The sequence below is a fragment of the Anopheles coluzzii genome, chromosome 2 (genome assembly GCF_943734685.1).
Source record: "Anopheles coluzzii chromosome 2, AcolN3, whole genome shotgun sequence".
NCBI lineage: Eukaryota > Metazoa > Arthropoda > Insecta > Diptera > Culicidae > Anopheles > Anopheles coluzzii.
The window spans coordinates 90,113,872-90,137,921 of NC_064670.1; the positions used below are offsets into that span (position 1 = coordinate 90,113,872).

Consider the following 24,050-nt stretch of genomic DNA (forward strand, 5'->3'; position numbering starts at 1 on the left):
CTTTACCTCTAAAATAGTTCTACCGAAGACGAAAATAGCGATAGAAGTGCGGATTTGCGAGACGCTGCAGCGATAGGATGGAATGTTTTGTGGTATATCTCCTGTAAACCGCATTTCCAACACCTCTGGGGTGGTAAAATAGTGAGTTTAACATTTTTCCTACCAAAGTACATCTAATGAACGATATATGGTAGCAGCAAAGTGTATTAAAATGGCAAAACAAAATGCATCCTCCAGCGTCAGATCGATCGAAAACCGAGTGACGTTTGCTTGTTTGGGTTGGCTTGGTGTATCGAGATAGTAAGAAATAATTCATGTTCTATGCATTTTTATGTATGATAAATGAAAAGTTTGGTAAAAAATGCGTACTTAAACTTGTTTTAACTTGGATATGATCAATAATGTTCCACAATTCACCAAGGCAATGCAAGTAAAGTTTGCTCTACGTGGCGTTTGACAGTTGTGCGTCAGAGATGATATGCTACGGATGGCGTATGGAAGCCGATGTGGATCGAGTCACAGGATCGGTGCAATTTAGGAACAAGGAACCACAATTGGCTTGAAATGTGGTCGGTGTAGTCCACAGGTAATTGTCATGCAATGTGTTTGTTATAAGATTCCGGGAACATTCGGGACCAAATGTGTGAGGCTTGTATCATTAGCTAGTGGCGCATTACATCCGGCCAGACAACATAACAGTCAGGTGAAAAAAACACTCAAGGCATTTTTATGAGGATGTCTTCTAACAGTCTGATTGTGGACATGATACAACGAGCCTCTCATGGTCACCATGTGGAGCGAAATTTGAATGAATTGTCTAGATGCTCCTGAGGGAATTGTCTAGATGATTGTGGTGCTGGCTGACCCAATAGATTTTATAGTAAGCACAGACTATTCGCGTTTTTCGGAAGGATGTAAACATATCGAAACGAAATAAAACAATCGCTCAAAATTGATTACACATAATCATACATTATGTCTAACTTAGTCTTCTTGGCGGAAGAGCATATAGCATAGTCGATTGTCTTATTGAGGATATTGGTGCGTTCAATTGCGTGATCTTTGGTATGGGCATAGCTTTTGAACTGGCAAGTTTGAAAAAAGCACTCATAGTTCCCTTGTAATCCAACAGAGAACGCTTTTGCTCGTGGATTTCAGGATGCTCACAATTTGAAGCATTTGGCATTATTCAGGCCTATCCTATTCTCTCGTAACCCGAACCGGGTAAATTTTCTTGTAAAACGGCATGCGTTTTTGAGATATCCCCTGGAAAGGAGTAAAGTAGTCGTGTCTTCTGTTTATAATCTTTTATGTGATCTGTAAATGACAACATAATGGTATAGTCCGCCTAGCGCGATAGGAACTAGAACCAATGCCGATGGGTCTTTTGGTCGTGTCAGTAGCAAATGAGTGGGCGTTATCATTATTTATTTATAAATAAGTTTAAAAAATGGAAAATAATAATAGATGAGTGGACTTACAAATATTTGTTGGAAAAGGAGCTACATGCGGTGAACAGCAAATATGTACAGCTTTGTTATATAGAATAAGTTTTGTCTTGAAATAGATTGGTGATCATAAATATCGATAATGTTAATTTTGATTAGACATAGACAACAATATCTGTTTTAGTAGTCTGTTTAAAACGTATTTGTCGTATTAAAACGTATTAAAAAGTATTTGTCGTATTTGAGCAAGCTTGGAATAAAGAAACGGTTACGGACATTAATTAGTGATTTGAAACCCCTACAGAAGAAAAATGGAAATTATAGTGGGTGTGATTGCTTCATTGGCATGTTGTTAGCGAGTGCCCTTGCTTGTTGTGTTGGCAAGCGACGAAACGACGTTGCTATGTAAATAGAAGCATTTTCTTAATGTTGGAAGCATATAAGCTCAACTAACCCAAAGACATGTTGTTGATAATATGTTAGATAGACGTTTTGGCTCGTAAGGAGTTCTTTCGCCTCTTTCTCTTGAACGTCATGATGATAGCAGCTAAAACAGGATTGCGGCGCGAGCTTAAGGGGAGTGAACAGCCCAGAAATGTTCAGAAGGAAAGTCTTAGAGGATCGCGGAAAAGTTGAGATTATCACACCAGTAGAAAAAGTACGGCGCCGGTCTGGTGGTACAGTCGTCAACTCGTGCGACGTAACAACATGCCTGTCATGAGTTTAAGTCCCGAATAGACCGTGCCCCCGTAGGACTGACTATCGTGCTATGGTAACAATAAGTCCCTGAAAGCCAAGCTCAATTCACTAGGTGGGTATATGCAGGCCTTGACCAGCAGCGGTTGTTGTGCCTGTTTTATTTCTTGTTCACAAATAATTCCTTTTATTTATTTAGCTCAATAAAACGACATAGTTCCTCAGTTAGCTGTCTCGAAGCGAATACCCGATGTCGTCGCAAGCTCGTTGCGTCTCCGGCGGCTTGGATGATGCTCGAGGTGTATGTACGGCTGGTGCGCCTGTACATCGGTGTATATAGTTTGGCAGGTGTGCCCATCAAACATTGTATATACCGCTGGTGTGCATACACAACATCCTCCCCACACTAATTCAATACGTAGTCCTTCAGGCGGGATGGTAATGTTGTGTTTCGTCTAGGACGATCATGCGGCTGGTTCTGTGATGGTTCATCTAACAGTTGTGTTGGCGAAGAATACTCGCAAGGGTGGACGTTATCTTCTTGTGATGATGTGCAAGTAGGAGAAGCAGTCCTTGGTTTTAAGTGCACCAAACTTCGTCGAAAGTTTCTTCCATGCACATCTACGACGTATGAACGAGAATTAAGGCGTTCTGAAACCTTTCCCGGGGTCCATTGCTTTGACGTCTCCGGTGTTAATTGAACAAAGACTGGTGAACCTATTTCCAGGTCTGGTAGGCGACGTGTCTTTTTATCATATTGTTCTTTTGCCTTCTTACGATGTTTTTCAATACTTGTTGGGACGTTTTCTACTATTTTCGGGAGTAAATTAATATCTGAGCAGGGAACACTACATTTAGTAGACCTTGAAAATAGACGAGCCGCAGGACTTGATCCGATTTTGTTGGGGATATTCCTCCAGTTTAGTAGCGCATACCAAAAATCAGTATCTGATTCCTGAGCTTTCTTTAAGAGCCTCTTTGCAATTTTCACTGCCGCTTCCGCTTTCCCATTTGATTGTTGATGATGAGGTGCAGATGTAACATGTTCGAAGTCCCATTGTTTTGCAAACGAGAGCATTTGTTTGTTCACAAAATTTGTTCCGTTATCAGTTATTATTCTTTGTGGCCTACCATGTCGCGCGAAATTTTCTTTACATACTGAAATAACCGATTGAGGAGACATGTCTTTTAGGATGTTCACTTCAAAGAAGTCGGAATAGTGATCTACGGTGACCAAGAAATTCTTTTTTGCGCCTCGATATTCAGCAAAGAATACATCCATGGATATCATTTGAAACGGGTGTGTTGGAATGTCGTGACTCATCATTGGTGGATTTGGTTGTGAATCTGAGAATTTGTTACAAACAGTGCAATTCTTTATGACATCTTTGATTTGAGAGTTCATCCCTGGCCAAAAAATATTCGCTCTGGCCAATTTCAGTGTAGCTTCTACACCATTGTGGCTTATATGACAACAGTCAATTAGTTTTCTGCGGATGATTTGTGGAATTAAAATACGATCGCCTCTGAATATTAAATCGTTCTCTACTGATAGCTCATTCCGATAGCCAAAGTATATTTTAATGCTGTCAGGCACTTTATTTGCTTCATCAGGCCACCCTCTTTGTATATATTGTATTAGTGTTTGTAATGTTTGGTCTTTTTTAGTCTCTTCTGATATTTCTTTAAGGCGATTATCCGTAATTTTTAAGTAACGCTGCTGAGGTATATTCTCAATTTCTTCAAAAATTTTATAAATATTTAGTTTCTTATACTGATCCCATGATTCATCTTTTTCATCTGGGGCTCTTGATAACGCATCAGCGACAACATTTTCTTTTCCACTAACGAATTTGATGGACAGATTATAACGTTGGAGATTCAATAACATGCGTTGTAAACGGCGAGGAGCTGACAAAAGAGGTTTGTTGAATATATTGATGAGTGGTTTGTGATCTGTTTTTATCGTTACTTTAGGATTGCCAATTAGAAGCTGATCAAACCTGATACAACCAAATAATATCGCTAATAGCTCCTTTTCGATTTGAGCATAGTTTCGTTCTGTTGGTGTTAGTGTTCTCGATGCATATCCAACGATAGCATCTTCTTGATAGACTGCAACTCCTAAACCGAAACTACTTGCATCGCATTCAAGCACTAACGGTTTTGTAACATCATAATATTTTAGAGTGCTGATATCTCCAACCAGATTTTTTACTGTGTCAAACTCCTTTTGCTCAATTTCTGTCCATTGCCATTGTTGATTGTTTGCAATTAATTTCCTCATATGTGTTAAATTGGTACTCAAATTAGGTACAAATCTACTCAAATAATTCACCATTCCTATGAATGTATGTACAGCCTTGCTGTTTAACGGCTTGGGGTAATTTCTAATAGCAGATATTTTAGACTCATCTGGCTGCAATCCCTTGTTTGTTAAAACATGACCATAAAATTTGACAGAACTTTGACATAGATTTAATTTATCTTTGTTTAGTTTTACGTTGCGCTGCTCTAAACGGTGGAATAGCATTTTGAGACATGAATTATGGTTGGCAAGAGCTTCTTCTAATGTTTCTCCGGTTCCATATATTAATAAATCATCTGCTATGCATTCGACGTTTGGCAGACCGTCAATTACTTCCAATATTTTCATCTGAAATATTTCTGGGGCTGGTGCAATACCAAACGGAAGTCTTAGCCATCTGTATCTTCCAAACGGTGTCCAAAATGTTGTCAGTTTGCTACTGTGGTCATCTAATTCAACATGCCAAAAGCCTTTTCGAGCATCCACAGTAGAAAACACCTTGGCTTTTCCTAACTCCGGAAGTATTTCGTCAAAAGTTGTAAATTGTAGATTGGGTCTTAAAAGTGCTTTGTTTAAAGGTATAGGATCTAAACATACACGAATGTTCTTTTTTAAAGGATCGCCTCTTTGAATGATCACTATGTTACTAACCCAGTCAGTGTGTCTTGTTTCTTTAGCTATAATGCCATCCTTTTCCAGTATGCTTAATTCATTTTTTAATTTATTTCTCAAAGCTATCGGAATTCGTCGTGGCGGTTGAATGGATGGCGAAATTGAAGGATCAACTTCCAATGTTACTTTTCCTTCAAATTTCCCATAGCCCTCGAATAATTCTTTGTGATTATCTACAATTTTATAAGCTTTCATTCTATACTTTTTGATCAAACTTTCTGAGTTTGTTGTGATGGGCTCTTGAATTGAAACAATATTGCAGAAATTAACCAATCCAAGCTCTCGGGAAGCTCTAGCTGATAGTAGCGGACGATGATTTCCTTCTACGACTTGAAATATTATTTTAAAACATTTTCCGTTTCGATGGCATGACATTTTTACTTCACCTAAAACGCTAATTGGGTATCCCCCAAAAGCTTGCAAACGAGTTTTAGATGATTGTATAGCTGTGTCTGTTTTCCAAACATCTAAAAGTTGCTCTTTGCCAATTAAGCTTGTGTTAGCTCCAGTGTCTATTTCACAAATCATTTTCTTCCATTTTTTTTTATATTTTAAGAATAACTCAGCAGCCACACTACCACCGTTATTGGAATTATCTATTATTTTGCTTATTGTATATTCATGGCCATCTTCTGAAGCAGATTCATCTGAGGTGGCTTCTTCTTTAACTTCTTTAACGCGGTGGAAGTTTTTTCGACATACTTTTTCGAAATGATTTTTGCCATTACACTTGCGACATTTTTTTCCAAATGCTGGACAGGCTCCTTTTACGAACTCATGTTCATTGCCACAAAATTTGCAAGATTTTAATTGTGACAAGCTTTTTTGTCTATTATTAAATTTCTTGATTTTATTTACTGAGGGTTCGACTTCATTCACTCGACGAGAGGAAATTTCTTCTACTCTGCATATGTCTAATATGTTTTGTACGGTTACGTCTGACATACAAAGCAATTTTTGACGAATGTTTGGCCATTTATTTGATGTAGCGAGCTTGTATATGATCATTTCATCTAACAATGTACCCAGTTTTGCAACTTTTGCCAGTACCTTTAATCTCGTACAGTATTCATCTATAGATTCATGGCCTGATTGTTCCGCATTAAAGAAATCCAAACGGTCCAACAAAATGTTTCTTTTTGGGACAATTTTTTTTCTTATTGCGCTAAGCGCTGCCTCTGGTGTCGCACGTTCGTCACTTGTTAGCTCAAAATTAAAGAATTTCTTTTTTGCTTCTTCCCCAATGATGGATAGCAGAAAACTCACCTTTTGTTCTGCCTGACTTTCTGGCCACTTATCGATTCCCGTTGCTTGCGAATAATCTTTCCAGCTTTTCTCAAAAAAATCTAAGTTTTCTTCTATGTCCCCCTCTAGCATCAGCGGTGACGGTGTTGGCACGGATGGAGCATGTAAAATTTCTCTACTTGTGCTCGGTGAATTTTGGCTACTCATTTGTTTCATCATATGTCCCAGCATTTTCGTCTGGTGTTCCAAAAATAGAGCGAATTGCGTCGCATCCATTTTCTATAGTTGCCAGAGTTTTTCGAAGGATAGGAAACAAAATGGCGTAGAGATGATCACAACTCAGCACTTTTTTTTTTACCAATTACTCCTGATTATGACGATATTGATGACGTCCTTTAACTTTTAGCTGACCAGCACTTCTGACACCATGTTTTATTTCTTGTTCACAAATAATTCCTTTTATTTATTTAGCTCAATAAAACGACATAGTTCCTCAGTTAGCTGTCTCGAAGCGAATACCCGATGTCGTCGCAAGCTCGTTGCGTCTCCGGCGGCTTGGATGATGCTCGAGGTGTATGTACGGCTGGTGCGCCTGTACATCGGTGTATATAGTTTGGCAGGTGTGCCCATCAAACATTGTATATACCGCTGGTGTGCATACACAACAGTGCCAAAGAAGAAGAAGAAGAAAAAGTACGTCGTACTAATTAGGACAAAGCATCATGTAAGGTTGAAGAAGTATAGAGGAATTTGGGGCAAGTGTGCCATACGGGGCAAGAGTGCCACCAAGCATTTTTCCTTAAAAACTTTAGTTTAATGATCAATTGTGTATACTGTTGGTTGCTTTCCAATGACAAGGTATACTGAGCCGAATTTCATATTGACCAATCGATATTTCGCATTGTTTTGAACTGATTTATATTGAGCTTCAAAATTGTGCAGAATATTATAATTTTTTCATCCAACCAAATAAGCTCTCAAAAATGCGAACAATCAACCGAGAAAATATTTACACCACCGTATAGCTGAGAAAACGTGAAATTTGTTGTGGGGTTAGTTGAAAAAAACTTTCTTTTTGTCACTGAAATATTCAATTTAAAAAAAGTAACAACTTTTGGGGCAAAAGAGCCATCTCTATTTGGGGCAAGTGTGCCACCATCTTTCATAGGCGCGAGCTGTCAAAAATGTAAACATTGTTGTAGCGTTCAGTGGTATGGTCCGCTTTTACGAGCGGTTTCTACTCCGGAAAAACAGACCAGCATCAACCCATATTGCGATACAGTTTGTGATGAAAAGGGGTTCATTGGTGACTCAAGAAATGTAGGAATACATACACTAGTGGTACAAACTAGGCATGTGTAAAATGAACGAGAATCGCACCGTTCGAACAGTTCGGTAAAGTGCACGAACGAACGAGGTTCTTAACAAAAAGAACGACCAGGACTTTTGGAAGAAACTGACTACACCGAACGCGTTCGAACGTTCCGTTCAGTGTTCGACGGCACACATAAATGTGGTAATGAAACGTGCAAAATCATATTGCTTTCTCGCTCTTTCTCGCACCGTGCGAACGGGTCGTCAGAGATCAAAATGTACCCTGTTGGTGTTGAAATCGTACCCATACAACTCAATTCCTCGAACGCCGTCGAATTTGTCCAGCAGTGTTCGATACGTGTGCTGTTGGTGTGGAAATCGTATCTATACGACTGAATTCATCGAACGCGTTCGAACTGGTGTTCGATCTGTGTTCTGTTGGTGTGTAAATCGAACCTACACAACTGAATTCATCGAACGCGTTCGAACTGGTGTTCGATTTGTGTTCTGTTGGTGTATAAATCGTACCTACACAACTGAATTCATCGAACGCGTTCGAACTGGTGTTCGATCTGTGTTCTGTTGGCATGGAAATTATACCTATACAATTCAATAGATCGAGCCCGTTCAAACGGATTATTCATTGTTCGCGAATGAACTGAACTGAATTGATTGCGCTCATCATGTTGATCCATATTTAAGTAGTTTTTTTTTTAAATAGAATCCTTAAGTGTGTATAAGGCATGGGGTACAATATATGCAGGAGACATTTTTGCTCGTATTAGTTTTTTACATGCTAGTTTTTGGTCGGTTTTGCGATGAATTGTGTTGACCAGACAGCCGAGTGTTTAATGTTTTTAAATGATTGGTTACAACCGCAGAATGAGTACTTCTTTGGCTACAGTATGCGTCTATGGTGGGTAAATGAAAAAGATAACGAGCGTTCTTTGTGAATAAAAACCTCATGAAACAAAGAACGAAAGAATCGTCGTTCGTGTTCGGTTCTTTTTGGTGAGCGAACTAGTTCGTTCGCGTTCGGTGAAAAGAATCGTTTTGCCCATGCCTAGTACAAACGTAATAATTTCCAATTATCAAAGAAATACGGTTATTTTAACCAGGTGGCCGTCTTGCCCCATACGAGTGGCACTCTTGCCCCATAGCCCAAAAAACAACGTCTTTTTGGACCCTTTTTAAAACGCTTCAAAAACTGTTATATTTGCACTTTTTTCAAGCGAAACTCATTTTTAAGTGAGGAAATAGATGTAAAATGGTTATGAGATTGAAATCGGCTTTTGAAAAACACGTTTTAGTGAGTTATAGCTTGAAATCCTTAACGTGACACACTTGCCCCAAATTCCGCTAGGTACACTACTGGACAAAAAAAGGATTTTTTCTATTTTTATTAGTTTTTTCGACATAATTGGCTTGGAAAGAGATATTTAAGGTATGCCGAGGTGTTTGTATGTGTGAAATGCATAATTACGTCATCATTTGTTAAACGCACGCTTATGTGTGTGTGTGTGTGTTTTTTTTTTTTTTGTTTTACAAGGAGGGGGAATCTTCGAAAGACTCCCGTTGTCGCACGGGTGTTGACATGGGATTCTTACCCAGTAAACCCCCTCCTTGGGCCATATACCCTTCCCCATGGGTTCACCTTTCGGTATGCTTCTTGGGGAAGGGCTTATGCATTAGCATTGCATCCTCGCTATTGCACAATGAACCAGAGTTCGCGAGACAGATCCAAAGTACTATCAAACATCACACAGCAATAGAGCTCACAATCAATACACCAAGCACTTCACACTTCGCATACTGCTCCATGGGGCACACATACAAAACACTCCAAACCGTACCACGTTCACACGCGTCCCAGGTCCTGATCTCCTCTCCACAGCTGGTCCAGCCTTGTCAGGATCAGTCTCATACATGTTGTTGCAGCTTCCCACAACTCTTCGCTATGTAGCATCAGCTGCACTAGGTTGGTCTGTCTTACGGCGGTTCTGCACTTCGTGTCAAGCAGCAGGCGCTCCTCTAGGAAACGTGGACAGTAGAACATTACATGTTCCGCAGTCTCGTCATTGTCCTTACATACTGGGCATCGAGGTGAAGAAGCGTGCCGGAATTTGTGGAGGTAGCTCCTGAAACACCCGTGGCCAGAGAGCATCTGCGTGACAAAATAATCTACGTCACCATGTTTCCGGTTTATCCACATAGCTACATCGGGGATTAGCGTGAAGGTCCATCTCCCATTACAAGCGTTATTCCAAGCCGCCTGCCATCTTCGCATGGACTCCTCATTTGCCTCCTTTGGGGATACAGCACGAGTATCTCCCGCGCGTGAGCTCTGGAAATTTACGGAGTCCTCCTCTAGGGTGATGCAAAGGGGCATCATACTCGCAATTACGCATACTGCTTCATATGAGATGGTACGATACGCGCTAGCAACGCGTATGGCCATTTTTCGGTGCACCTTATTTATAGCGTACTGGTTCTGTTTATTTCTTAGTATGTGTGCCCATACTGGTGCTGCATACCTTATATTAGAAATGGCTACGTTGGCATGTAAGCGTCTTATTGTGCTGCTTGGACCACCTATGTTGGGTGTAAATTTAGCCAACGCGTTTGCAGTTTTTGTGGCCTTTATGCAAACTTCCTCAAGATGGTTTCGGAACTTTAATCTGTCATCTATGATAACTCCAAGGTATTTGAGGCTTCTTATAGATTCTATTTGCTTAGTGCCTACCATTATGTGCGCTTTTTGGACCTCCTTGTGGCTACTTATGAGAATAAATTCCGTTTTGGCGTGTGCTATTTCCAACTTCATTTCTCGCATCCAATCGTCAATCCTGCCGGCAGCATCCGTAGACAGCAACTCGACCTCCTCTACACTATTTCCTACGACAGTCAGTGCAATATCGTCTGCAAACCCGATGACCTCAGCTCCTGTGGGTAGGGCCAGGGTTAATACTCCGTTGTACATAATGTTCCACAAGGTGGGGCCAAGTACTGATCCTTGCGGTACGCCAGCAGAGATGGTAGCTATTTTTGTTCCCGCTTCCGTGCTATACTGTAGAACGCGCCCGCTGAGATAGCTTCTCAGTAGCCGACACAAATGCAAGGGGATTTTCATGCGCTCTAGAGCTTTTGCTATTTCCTCCCAGCTAGCAGAGTTGAAGGCGTTCTTCACATCGATGGTGATGATCGCGCAGTAACGAGCCCCACATCGCTTCCGTTGAAAGGCAGCATCACCCTTTACCAGTACCGCCTGTATCGCATCAACCGTGGAGCGCTTCTTGCGGAAACCGAACTGACGATCTGATAAGCCGTGTTCTCCTTCTGTATATGGTGTCAAGCGATCGAGAATTACCATTTCCAGTGCTTTGGCCAGTACGTCGATCAGTCCCAGTGGTCTTAGGGCTGATAAATTCCCTGGAGTCTTCCCTGGCTTTGGTATCAGGACTAACAACTGCTTCTTCCACACTGATGGAAACTGTCCTGTCGTAAGTATGTTGTGGAAAACTTTTTGGAACACCCTAGGGAACATCCTCATGGCCACTTTGACTGCTTCAGCGGGGATACCATCTGGGCCGGGGGCTTTTCCACACTTGAGGCGATCTGCGAGTTTTTCAATCTCTGTGGTCGTAATAGGCACAGGGGTGGATTCTGGCGAGTCGATAATCGAATTCAGTAGCGGAGGGCCATGGGTAGGAAACAGCTGCTGGATTATCTGGAGAAGCTTCACGGGGCATCTTTCCACAGGCTCCTTGGGTCTTCTTTTGTCCATAAGAGTTTCAAAAGCCAATCCCCAAGGCTTCCGAGCTATTTCGTCGCGTAGCTCAAGGAATATTTTTCTTTTGCTCAACTTTATCTCCCTTTTAAGATCTGATCTTAGCTTGACGTAGATAATTTTCAGTAGCTCTCTGTTAGAAGGATTGCTCTCGCGTTGTAGTTTCCTACGAGCAGCAATGCACTCAGCTCGGTGCTTCTTGATCGAAGAATTCCACCAGTATTCCGGTGGTCTGGTGTTTATTGGTGTTTTCCTTCTAGACATTGTGACGTCACACGCTCGGCTCAGTGCAGACACGAGCTGAGAAGGATTTGCAACGTCTCCAAAGTCACCGAAATTCAGGGCCTCTACAAACCAGTCTTCGCAAAAGCTCTGTGTTTTCCAACCTCTTATATCCGTTGTCGTCGCCAAAGTTAGTTTACTCATTTGCCCCTTGTTGACAGCATACCGTATCACACGATGATCGCTGCCTGTAAAAGTATCGCTGACGCGCCAGTGTAGGTGCCAGACCAGAGATGGGCTACAGAACGTAATATCTATCATAGATGTCCTTTCGTTTCTGCTGTAGGTAGCGGTTGAGCCGACGTTTCCCAGAACTACATTAAGTTGGGCAAAAGTTTCGAGCACTGCCTCTCCTCTGTTATTTGTCCGTTTACTCCCCCATTCGACAGCCCAGGCATTAAAGTCGCCGGCAATCACCAAAGGACTGCATCCCTCCAGTGCTGCACATAGATTGTTAAGCATTTCACTAAATTTTTCTGGTTCCCAGCTAGGAGGTGCATAGCAGCTGGCAAAGAATACTCCGTTAACTTCGGCTATGTAGAAGCCCTCGAACGTTTTTGAAACAACCCGCTGAATGGGATATCTTCGCACCGCCCAAATTGCTGCTGCGCCAGTTTTATCAGCCACCCAATTCGTAGATCCGATTGGAGCCCTGTAAGGCTCTGATATAATAGCAATATCTGCCTCCTCTTCAATCAATACCTGGCTCAGGAGGTCCTGGGCTGTTTCACAGTGGTTCAGATTTATCTGGACTACTTCCATGATGTTGTTTTTTTCGTCACTGGGCAGAATGCTCCACTCGAATGATGCGCGTTGAAACCAGCTGGACAGAACACACATCGAGGAGTTTTTTGGCACGCAGAAGCGAAGTGACCTTCATCTCCGCAGCGCAGGCAGCATTTACTCCTGTCTGGACCCTTGCAGTCCTGTGAGATGTGGCCCGTTTGCCAGCAGCGGTAGCATTTTCTGCTCGGAGTGCTGACCCGCACTGGGCAGACTGACCAGCCTATTTGTATTTTCCCTGCTGCTGTCATCGCCGGCACTAGCTTTGCTGGAAGTTTAACGATGGCAGTCTGCATACCCGAGTAAGAAGATTTCATTCTTACTTCCAATTTTCAGCCTTCGGTGCAGGCAAATTGATTTCGCACTTCTCGTTCGACATCAGCTGCCTCTGTCTCTTCATCGATATAGCGATATAGATATTTCGACAGTCTCCATTTGCCCAAGGGTTTTTACTTTTCCGGATTCTCCGATGACCTTTTGGATTTTTTCGGAATAATCTTCACTGTAGGTACCATCGTTCTTCTTTAGCTCAAAGAGTAAACCTCCATTTTTGGTACTTCTAACTCGTGCGACTTGTTTGCCAAACGGCTGTAGCTCGGGATCAGTCTTCAGTTTTCGAAGTATGTCCTTGTGTGTAGACACTTCGTTTGTCTCGACCAGGATCGCCTCCGTTTTCGGTCGCCATGAGGTCAGTTTAGTTGGACCATTTGGTGCACCAGGTCTACCTTGACCAACATCTGTGGCCGAATCTATTGTAGCCTTACGTTTGGCCTTTTTGCTGACCACCGTGCTCCATAACTCGCTACTCTCTGATTTCTCCTGCTCTTCAATAGGTTCTGGGGCTATCTGGTTACAATTTGGGGCATCGTTCTTTGCCCGTTTTACCTCCTCTGCTTCCTCTGGTGTTCTCACCTTCCTGTTTCTCTTCCCCGAGATCGGTGTAGTTGTAAGGCCTGCCTTGGGTTTTGGCTCAATGCGTGCGCTAGGTGTGTCATCGGCAAGAGTGTTGTTGTTGTTGGAATAGTTTATAGAGGCTTTGGCTCCAACGGAGTTCTTTCACCTCTTTTCGGCAAGAGTGCGAGGCGTACTGAAGTTGCAATCGCCAATTTTTGCCTTAGGGGAAAGCGGGGCAAAATGGGCATGTGGGGCAAAATGGGCACCCTCAATTTAAGCATTATTTGACTACAAAGATACTTTCCAATGCTCAAAATGTATTCATTAGAGTGTTTTATGAACACCATGTAAGTTTCATAACCCTTACATAACAAATAACTAAGAAAAATGCAAAATAAGGTTTAGCAGCATATTGATGTAATTTTTGCCATTTCGAAAATAAGCTTAAACGAGTGTCACAGGGATGCGTTGAAGTTTTTCATGATAATTTTTTAAAGATATGATATTTCTTTACAATTTGTCTGAAGAAAGCAAGGCGATTGAATGCGTATTTTTACTAATATAACAAAAAATACAAAAATGCTTTACGTGGGGCAAAATGGGCAGTTACGCTTGGGGCAAAATGGGCAGATGCTTTTGACATACGGCGCTTGGTGAGGCTATGGTGTTGTATTTGTCGCCTCAAAAATGATAACAGGCACAGCTTCAAAAGATTCGATTTTGAAGATTTGAACGTTTAAAAACAGTTTTAATTTTGATAACATATTTTTTAAGAATTTTAAGGGCTTTTCTGACCAGCAAATCAAAAGATAGAACGAAAAATACATTTCACGAAACGTGCGCAAAAGTATAGACCATTACCTAAGCGCAGTTGTTGTGGCCCATATTGCCCCAGTGTTTTGACGTTTCACAGTTTGTTTACATATGCCCATTTTGTCCCAGGGATATGCCCATTTTATGCCGCGTGTCAAAAAAGCTTCTCGTAAAACATCAACTTTCATTTCACATTATTTTCATGTTTTTTGTTGTTTTCATTCTATGTGGCAATTTTAATCCATAGATAAGGGTGGAGCCCTAAAATAATGAAATAAAAATTGTGTTTTGTGACATATTCAAAGGAATATTCAGAAAACTGCTTAACATGCCCATTTTGCCCCGCTTTCCTCTATATAATCTCATTCGAGTTGCGACACGCAACTGAGTTACGAGTGACGATAGCGTTTCGCGGCAGTTTAAAAGGAGAGCCAAGCCGTTTTGCGCTTTAGTCTTCAGTTAGTTGTCAAGGTGTAAGGTTGCTGTTAAAAAATTCCACAAAATAATCATGGGTCGCGGAAAGCACTGCACACCAGAGGAGCGAAAACATATTCAGGGGCTGTTTCGTGAGAACGTCCCAATAAAGACAATCTGCAAGGCGTTCGACCGTTCGCGGACGTTTGTGAACAACGCCATTCGTAGCGAGGCTACGGGTAAGTCGACAGGTCGTCCGCGAAAAACAACGGCTAACGTTGACGCGCAGATTGTTAAAAAGAGCAGGGCGGACCCTTCCAAAACTTGCACTCGAATCAAGCAGGAACTTGGATTGCAAGTTTCGTCGAAGACGGTGTCTCGCCGTTTACACGACGCTGGGTTCGGTGCCGGGAGAGTTCAGAAGCGGAAGGAAGGTTCGGAAGCTGCTGCCGCACCACGGAGAAGCGCGCATTCGGTTTGCCGAAGAACATCAGCAGCTTCCGGAACCAGCAGCTCAAGAACCAGCATGCACCCTCAGCCGATGCGCCATGGGCACGCTTCCAGGGAAACGCATACCCGTAAGCACATGACAGAAACTCATCATCCGAGGCAGCTACGCGCTGCCAGGCAGTGAAAGACAATGATGGTCAACACATTGACCATTAGAATGTGTTTTCGCTCTGTGGAACACCGCAATACCACCTCCCAACCACCACTTAAAAGCCCTTTTCAGGGCTACCAAATAATTCTGAAAAGAACTATGTCTTTCCGCAAAAAAAAAAGTTCCTATTTTTAAGCCAACAGGTGTACATGATGATTTCTGTATCCTAAAATGGGTAAAGGTATTAGGTTCGTTCAGTTGTTGGTACTACCTTCAATGTAATATTGCACCTCAAACGAAGGGTAAGTTAGAAATGTAATTTTGGATGAGCCCGTTTAATTTGAGTAGTACAGTACATTACGGGTAGGCATCATCGATGGACTGGTCGTAAATGATTGTACCGAATGGCTAGGGTACCAATAGCTATCACGGCACATTGGCGTATGGCAAAACTGGCTCAATCTCCGAAAAACCATGTTCGTCGCGTGTATGTCGCTAGAGAGCATGTTCATAGTGAGGTTTCGTTGGACATTGTCGTAGCATGCACTAACCGTCATTACCTGTTCTTGTGTATTAACATTGTTGGGATGTCGCCAAAATAGATGAGCGTCATTTTCACAAACAGAGCCATACATTTTCTACTCTGATAATTCAGAGCTTAGGACTTGCGGTAATAAAGAGGTCGCAGAGCTTGGAGCACGCTTGACGGTTCGATTTTCCTGTACAAGACGTTTCCGCTATACTTCGACAGTCAGGCAAAACTACATGGATGCAGCAGGCCCTATGTTTTTCGGAATCACAGCGGAGTTGGGAATAAGTAGACGATGTGTGAGCTGGCCTTAAAGCTTGGCCGTTGGGATAATTTCCTGTTGTGCGTGCCAAAATGTAATCTAAAACGAGAGAAAGAGAAACGACAACAAACTTGATGGCATGCCAGCTGAACAAGCCATGCAGTATTCGACCGAGCAGGAGTAATCCGCCGATCTATGTAATATGTAAGGTGTTCGAATGAAATGATGAAGTTCTTGAATGATTCGATTTGTAGTCCTGAAAAGGACTGTTGCTTGGAACCAAGAGAGCGTTATTGCAATGCTGTTGTAGAAGCATGCAGTATAACGTGTAGTAGGTGGTTTACTTCTTGGCTGCAGCTGCCTTTTTGGGGGCAGCGGCTTTCTTGGGTGCGGCAGCCTTCTTGGGAGCGGCGGCCTTCTTAGCGGGAGCTGCTGCCTTCTTTGGTTTCGGTGCTTTCGGTTTGGCAGCCGCGGCCTTGGATGGCTTGGTGGATTTCTGCTTCGGGGCTGCCGGTTTCTTGGCGGCTTTCTTCGCTCCGTCGGCGGCTTTGGGTTTCTTAGCTGCGGCGGCCTTCGGTTTCTTGGCGGCGGCACCGTCAGCCTTCTTGGTGGTCTTCTTGGCGGCGGCCTTCTTCTCTCCGGCGGGCTTCTTGGCTGCGGTTTTCTTCTTCTTGTCCGCGGCAGAGGCCGACTTCTTGGGGGCCGCTGCCTTCTTCTTCTTCTCCACTGCTGGCTTCTTAGCTGCGGCCGAGAGCTTGAATGAGCCCGACGCACCGGTTCCCTTGGTCTGGACCAGCTTGCCGTTGGCGACGGCAGTCTTGAGGGCCTTCTTCAAGAAGGTGGCCAGCTTGGTCACGTCAGCCTTGTAGTTGGCCGCCACGTACTTCTTGATCGCCTGCAGCGAGGAACCGTTGCGTTCGTTGAGGGCCTTGACGGCGGCCAGCAGCATCTCGTTGACCGGAGGATGTGCCGCTGGCTGCTTGGGCTTCTTGGGGCCGGCGGCCGCCTTTGGCTTCTTCGGTGACTTGGCCGTGGCGGCTGGGGCAGCAGCTGCTGCAGCCGGGACTTCGGTCGCTGCGGAATCGGCCATCGTAGTTGCTTTCGCGCTTGTTTGAGGGGTTATTCGCTTTCACTCACACACTGACACAGCAATGTTTATGTTTATGCTTATGCTCACCTATGCTCGGGGGTGACTCGAATTTGGGAACTTGAGAGGAAACACATTGAAAGCTTATGTCAGATTTTCGATGCGGTTGTCAAAGAAAGTTGCAAAAATACTGTTGTACTTTCTATCGAAAATAACCACATATTTGCTCTGAACACTTGAATCAGATGATTGTTTCGGGTTGGCAAAATGTTAGGCTTTCAAAAAATGTATACTTTACCTCTAAACTAGCTCTACCGAAGACGAAAATAGCGATAGAAGTGCGGATTTGCGAGACGCTGCAGCGATAGGATGGGATGTTTTGTGGTATATCTCCTGTAAACCGCATTTCCGACACCTTAAGGGTGGTAAAATAGTGAGTTTAACATTTTTCCTACCAAAGTACATCTAATGAATGATAAATGGTAGCAGCAAAGTGTATTAAAATGGCAAAACAAAATGCATCCTCCAGCGTCAGATCGATCGAAAACCGAGTGACGTTTGCTTGTTTGGGTTGGCTTGGTGTATCGAGATAGTAAGAAATAATTCATGTTCTATGCATTTGTATGTATGATAAATGAAAAGTTTGGTAAAAAATGCGTACTTAAACTTGTATTAATTTGGATATGATCAATAATGTTCCACAATTCACCAAGGCAATGCAAGTAAAGTTTGCTCTACGTGGCGTTTGACAGATGTGCATCAGAGATGATATGCTACGGATGGCGTATGGAAGCCGATGTGGATCGAGTCACAGGATCGGTGCAATTTAGGAATAAGGAACCACAATCGGCATGAAATGTGGTCGGTGGTGTAGTCCACAGGTAATTGTCATGCAATGTGTTTGTTATACGATTCCGGGAACATTCGGTACCAAATGTGTGAGGCTTGTATCATTAGCCAGTGGCGCATTACATCCGGCCGGACAACATAACAGTCAGGTGAAAAAAACACACAAGCGTTTTTCGGAAAGATTCAAACATATCGAAACGAAATAAAACAATCGCTCAAAATTGATTACACATAATCATACATTATGTCTAACTTAGTCTTCTTGGCGGAAGAGCATATAGCATAGTCGATTGTCTTATTGAGGATATTCGTGCGTTCAATTGCGTGATCTTTGTTATGGGCACAGCTTTTGAACTGGCAAGTTTGAAAAAAGCACTCATAGTTCCCTTGTAATCCAATAGAGAACGCTTTTGCTCGTGGATTTCAGGATGCTCACAATTTGAAGCATTTGGCATTATTCAGGCCTGTCCTATTCTCGTAACCGGATGCGGTTTTGAAATATCCTCAGGAATTTTCTTAATTAATCGTGTCTTCTCTATGTATATAATCTTGAAGTGTTTTTAATTAACTACAAAATTGTAGAGTTCGCCTACCACAATTGGAAATTGAACTATTGTTACTGTATTAAGGGTTTTTAGTTGTTTCATTAGCAAATGAAATAACGGTCAAATAATCCTTTAAAATGAAGCATGATACACGTGGTGAACACCAGATCTATATGATCTGCGTTCAGATATTGGGGCCCTTCACGATTCTAGTTAGAGTTTTTGAATGGAGTTTGACAGTTTATGGCTGAAATCATGTCAACACTATATACAAAACCACTCACAAAACTAGCCGGCAATTTTCATCATAGATTACTTTAGCCTCAAAATTAGAATTAGATTCGAATTCGAAAAAATGGCAAAACCAGTTGGTTTTTGCATTTATTCCAAGGTACATTAAAGAGATCAGGTAGTGTAATCTAGAATTAAGGTGTATGTAGACCAGGTGGTCTCATAGCATGTTGATTTTATAACATTTTATAACTATATAACATAGCATGTTTCTCATAGCATGTTGATTTTATAGCCAAATTTGAAATGCAATTCAAACAGCTATTAGGTTGAAATTTTAGCCTACGATCTAAAAACGGAAAGGGGCCCATTTTTGGATTTTTCACAGATTTCGTTTGTTTGAATTACTATAGCAACAAAAGTTCTAAGCTATTCAATTTTTTTTACAAATTTGTTTTCCTTGCATAAATACCTTAAGTATGTAATATCTGATGAAATCAATCACGAATAAACCTTAACGTATCGTACATATAAAACATATAATTTTTTATCAAAATTCAATAAATAATAAATGAAATGGTAGCCGCACTAGGGTAGGTGCACCAATTATGGACGAGTTTATACAGCGTTTGGACTTTAATAAGAAATGTGACAACACTACCGAATAAAAATTCATAAACAATGGTGAAGGAGATAGACACACATCTTAGCTACATTATTGCTTTTACAATTTGTAAATTAGAAACTAAAGTTATAGCCGTTTCCCAAAACCTCTTCCATGAACCAATTGTTGTACTATTTGTTACAAATGTTGTGCTAGTTGTGTACCAATTGTTGTGTTAGGATTGTTTGATCTAACCAAATTGATTTTTAACATCAAGAGGAATGTTTTAAAGGAATTAAAATTTTTAAAATTTGATAACTAAATGTTCCAAATCAATAAAATTTAATAATTTAAAGATAAGGTTTAAAATGTCAACTTTGTACGATTTTCCAAGTGAAATACTAATGTTGTTTGTTGACAGTAAAACTTACAGGCATGAGCATAGCATAGCACAGTGCTGCAAAATGTCACTGTCAATATCATAAAAAATCCATATCAGCGTCACGTCCTCAATTGTGATAATCAGAGGTGATACTCAGAATGGTTGGTGTGACCAATACATGCTCATGACATGTTTGCGGCCATCGCTTGGTCAGTCACTATGTCACGACTTTTTTTGCTGTGATCAGTTTTGCAAAACGTCACTGACATAGTCATGACAAATTCGGGTTGAAACGAAATCATGTCAGCGTCACTAACTCTACTGGGATGATCAGAGTCACAAACAATTGGTGCGACCATCACATGCTTGGTGACATTGTGTGCAACCAACTCTTGGTTAGTCACTTTCTCGCGACATTTTCAGTCATGGGAGAGATGCGGTGCTTGCGAGTGGTTCCAAGAAACAAAATGAGCATGTTTTTTCTCTCTATTTGACCCAACAGATAATCAAAACAGATAGAGGGAGAAATCATGCTCATTTTGTTGTTAGAGCCCACGTGCCAAGTATATTCCAAGAATGTCGTGATTACTGTCGACAAAAATGTCGTGAGTGACCAAGTGAGTGACCAAGAGTTGGGTGCTAATCAAAATGTCACCAAGCATGTGATTGATACTCCAACTGTTTGAGTAACGTCACTGATCATCTCAGTTGTGTACGAAATCTGATTTGAGCTTCATTTTAGTCATGAGTGTTGATGACTGAAATAGTGGCATTTGGCAGCCAGAAAAAAATCATGATTATGATTGCGCCGGCATTAAGCTAAGCTTTTCAGTCAGAGTATCACGTTGGACTCAAGAATTCACATGTCGTGTTCAGCATGACATGACGCACTTTTATTGACTATTAGCAATGAGCATCAAGCTACCACGGATATGTTCATTGTTTTCGTTGGTGAAAATCTCGTGATACTCATGACATTTTGCAGCACTGGCATAGCATATCAATTGACAGATTGCAGTTTTTCTTGCACCAATTGTTGTGCTATTTTTCAACTCGATAAAATAATTACTTAACATTATCAAACGATCAAAAACTGTGCTGTTTCAGTGTTAAGAAATCATAATCGAATTTTTAACATCATTTGGCATAGGTTCTGCGCTCGTCAAGTAGTCTAGACCATTTTTTTGCTAATCGCTAAGCTGTGGTTGAGTTTTGGATGGTGATCATATTTTAATTGATTATTTGTTTAGTTGACTTCGAATAATTATGAAAGTTGTTAGAAAATAAGGAAATACGATAAATTACACAAATACATGGATATAAAACCGCAAATAACCACAATCTTTCCTTATTTTTGATCTTATTGTTGATAGCACAACAATAGGTGTTAGCTCAACAATTGTTACACCTACCCTATAAGCATTTGATATCTGTGACATGCGATTCTATGCAAGTGACACGAGATTTAACCTAACCGTGCAACTAGACGCCGTAAAGCGTGAAAAAAATAACCAAAATCAACATGGCTTAAACATTTTAGTCGAAATGTATGTACCCATCTGTCATCCTGTATGGTGCGATGGCATTCAATGAAATGCCAAAATTTTCACGCGCCCACACGTTCTTACTCTACAGGTTATCATTATAGTTTGCTTGCGAGAAACTGAATGAGGGCAAGATTTTATTTTGCTTCTACAGTGAACTCTTTCTTATTTGACACCTCTCCAATTTGAAAAACCTCTCTTATTTGAACATTTTGCACAGTCCCTTGATTTCCAGTACATTTTTGTTCCTCTAATTTGGAAAACCTCTGAAATCTGTGTCCCTCTTATTTGTGTATGGTGTTGCCATGGTTATTGAATGATGTATGCTCAAATTGGCAATCCTGTTCGCAGTTTCCTATAGCAACAGTTAAGGCACTGGTCTAATCTTGTTGCGCGCAACATTGTTGCTGGCAAAATGTATGGATTTTGACAGCTAGCGCAACTTTGTTGCCGGCCAAAATCAAACCAATTTGATTTTTGTCTGGCAACATTTTCTATTTACCTTGGCCATGGTAATCGGGTGTATGAAATGACACAGCAGCAGTGTGCGTTTTGTTGACATCCGCTAAATTTGGATTTTAAGCATTTATAAAACATTTTTTGGTGTAGAAACAAAATTTTCAACACTTCATTCAACAAGTGAATGATAAAAAATAAACTCTGAGCTGTTAATTGGCAATTTTTTTACGCTAAACAATGTCAAAGCGAAATGTTGCCAGCAACATTCATAGACCACCTCAGCGATATGTTGCCGAGCAACAATGTTGCGCGCAACAAGATTAGACCGCTGCCTAAGGCTGCATACTAAATGTTCTGTCTCTTTCTTGTTTGGATGGACCTTTCATTCACTTTCCACCTCTGTAATTTGAAAACCCCTCTTATTCGACAGTCCCATCGCCTCTCAAATAAGAGAGGGTTCACTGTATTTCTAACATTCGTTTTCTTCTTATATTTATATTGTTTGAAATTGAAATCATATCGAATCATATCGAGAACTAATAACAACTATTCTGATTTTTAGTTATTGAATTTAGGGGATTTCACCGATTACCGTTATTTATAAATCTGGTATGGTTCAATGAATTAATATTCGTGAGCAAGACAAAATCTTTCGGAATAACATTGAGTAAGTGGAAATAGATGTTTAAATCGATGCACTCCATTTGACTTAATTTATTTATTTTATTTATCTGTTATAGCCAGCAGTATCATCACCGTTTGACGTACCTCCTCCCCTTGTGTTTCATACGCACATGCTTTAGTTAGAGAATTCCCGAGGAATGCGTCATTTACTTAGTAGCGTCTGTTCTCCATATTAGTAGCGGCTCTAAATCCCCCCGCCCCTCTTCCCCCTGCCATTCCTCAAGGACTGTTCTTGTTATTCTCGTCTTGACTTGCTGCAGGGACTATAAACAGTTAGTTAGCGATGGCCCCACGACGATACTGGAGGTGGAAGAGAGGCCTTACAAGCTACCTTAGCGAAACCACAAGCAACAAACCCTCAATAAGCAATAGACACTCGCAGGAAAAAGGACTTAAGGAAGAACGATGAAATGTTATTGGAACTATAGAAATTGCAAGAACTACTAGTGGAGGGTGATTTAGCTTTCATGTGCGATGGTGATGGCGATGATGCTATGTGCGTAGTTTAGGGGAGGGGCCATGCAAGCAACCCTCGTTACAATTTCACCGCAATGAACAGTCAACGAGAAGAAGAATATCTGACCTATTGATTCAGACCCTCACCAGGAAAAAGGACTATCGATTGGAAGCTCGGGACATGGAATTGAAAAATCCTCTCATCATAGGTAAAGACCCAAATTGCGCTTGATGAGGTCTGGGCCCGCGGCTTGGAGAAAGTACCACTTGAGGAGTTGTGCTAAAAGGCGTGATGGTGCGTCAATGCCGCAGTAACTACACGATCTACTAGAGCGATGAAGAGACGTGCGAGCTCGGTACTGCGTTCATGCTGCTGGGTACGATGCAACAGAGGGTAAATCGAATAATGGCTGGTTAACAAACGAATGGCCGGTTCATCGGAGGTTGAAGATTCGTGGCTGATTCTTCTGCAAAAGATTCGAAAGGATCTTTTGTTTACGCAGCTCGAGACGAAGTACACTGTCCAATACACGATGTGAAGATCGTCATTTGGGACTAATGCTGAGGTCGTACGGAAGGAGGTTTCGAAGAGGCACAAAATAACAAATGGCCTCGGTCTGAGGTTTATAAACTTTGCCTCCTCTAAGCACATCAGCAGACAGAACAAGGCAATCACAACATCATCAACACCAGTTCAACAGTTATTACGAAGTGTCCTCGTCATCCCTGGTTGAGATTGCTAGCGGCATCTAGTAGCTTAAGAGCAACAAGTCTGCTGGTAGCGATGGTTTGGCGGCTAAGATCTAAGACCAACTGAACGTGAAAATTTGGGAAAGGAAGAACTACTGGAAGAGTGGAAGTTTGATGTCATTCAACCTGTTGTAAATCGCTGGATTCGCCGTGGAAGTTGGACTACCACCGGTTGAAGTTATGTTCACCGGTTTGTCGACAATATGCACATGCACACTGTCGCACACACTAAGTGGACAAAACTTAGTGTGTGCCGAGCGTCGTACGAGAAAAGTATGCCCAAAGGTCGATCGAGCAGGAACTCATGACATGGGATCTCGGTATTGTTGGTACGCAGCACGACTAGGACGACGCACATCAAGGCTGCTTTCGGCAGCGCTTCGGATGCGCTTCTACCTTGCTAGTACGCTC

At 41.7% G+C, this 24,050-nt stretch overlaps 1 protein-coding gene and 1 long non-coding RNA gene across 2 annotated transcripts; one reads left to right on the forward strand and one right to left on the reverse strand.

The window, feature by feature from the left end:
• Positions 1–16,249: 16,249 nt before the first annotated feature.
• Positions 16,250–18,429, reverse strand: LOC125906782 (histone H1-like). Its single transcript, XM_049607228.1, has one exon. It carries the CDS (start codon positions 17,136–17,138, stop codon positions 16,389–16,391), a length of 750 nt encoding a protein of 249 aa, XP_049463185.1. The 5' UTR covers positions 17,139–18,429; the 3' UTR covers positions 16,250–16,388.
• Positions 18,430–22,339: 3,910 nt separating this feature from the next.
• Positions 22,340–23,069, forward strand: LOC120950266 (uncharacterized). Its single transcript, XR_005751112.2, has 2 exons — positions 22,340–22,416; positions 22,490–23,069. It is a non-coding gene; the product is annotated as an uncharacterized LOC120950266 (long non-coding RNA).
• Positions 23,070–24,050: the final 981 nt, after the last annotated feature.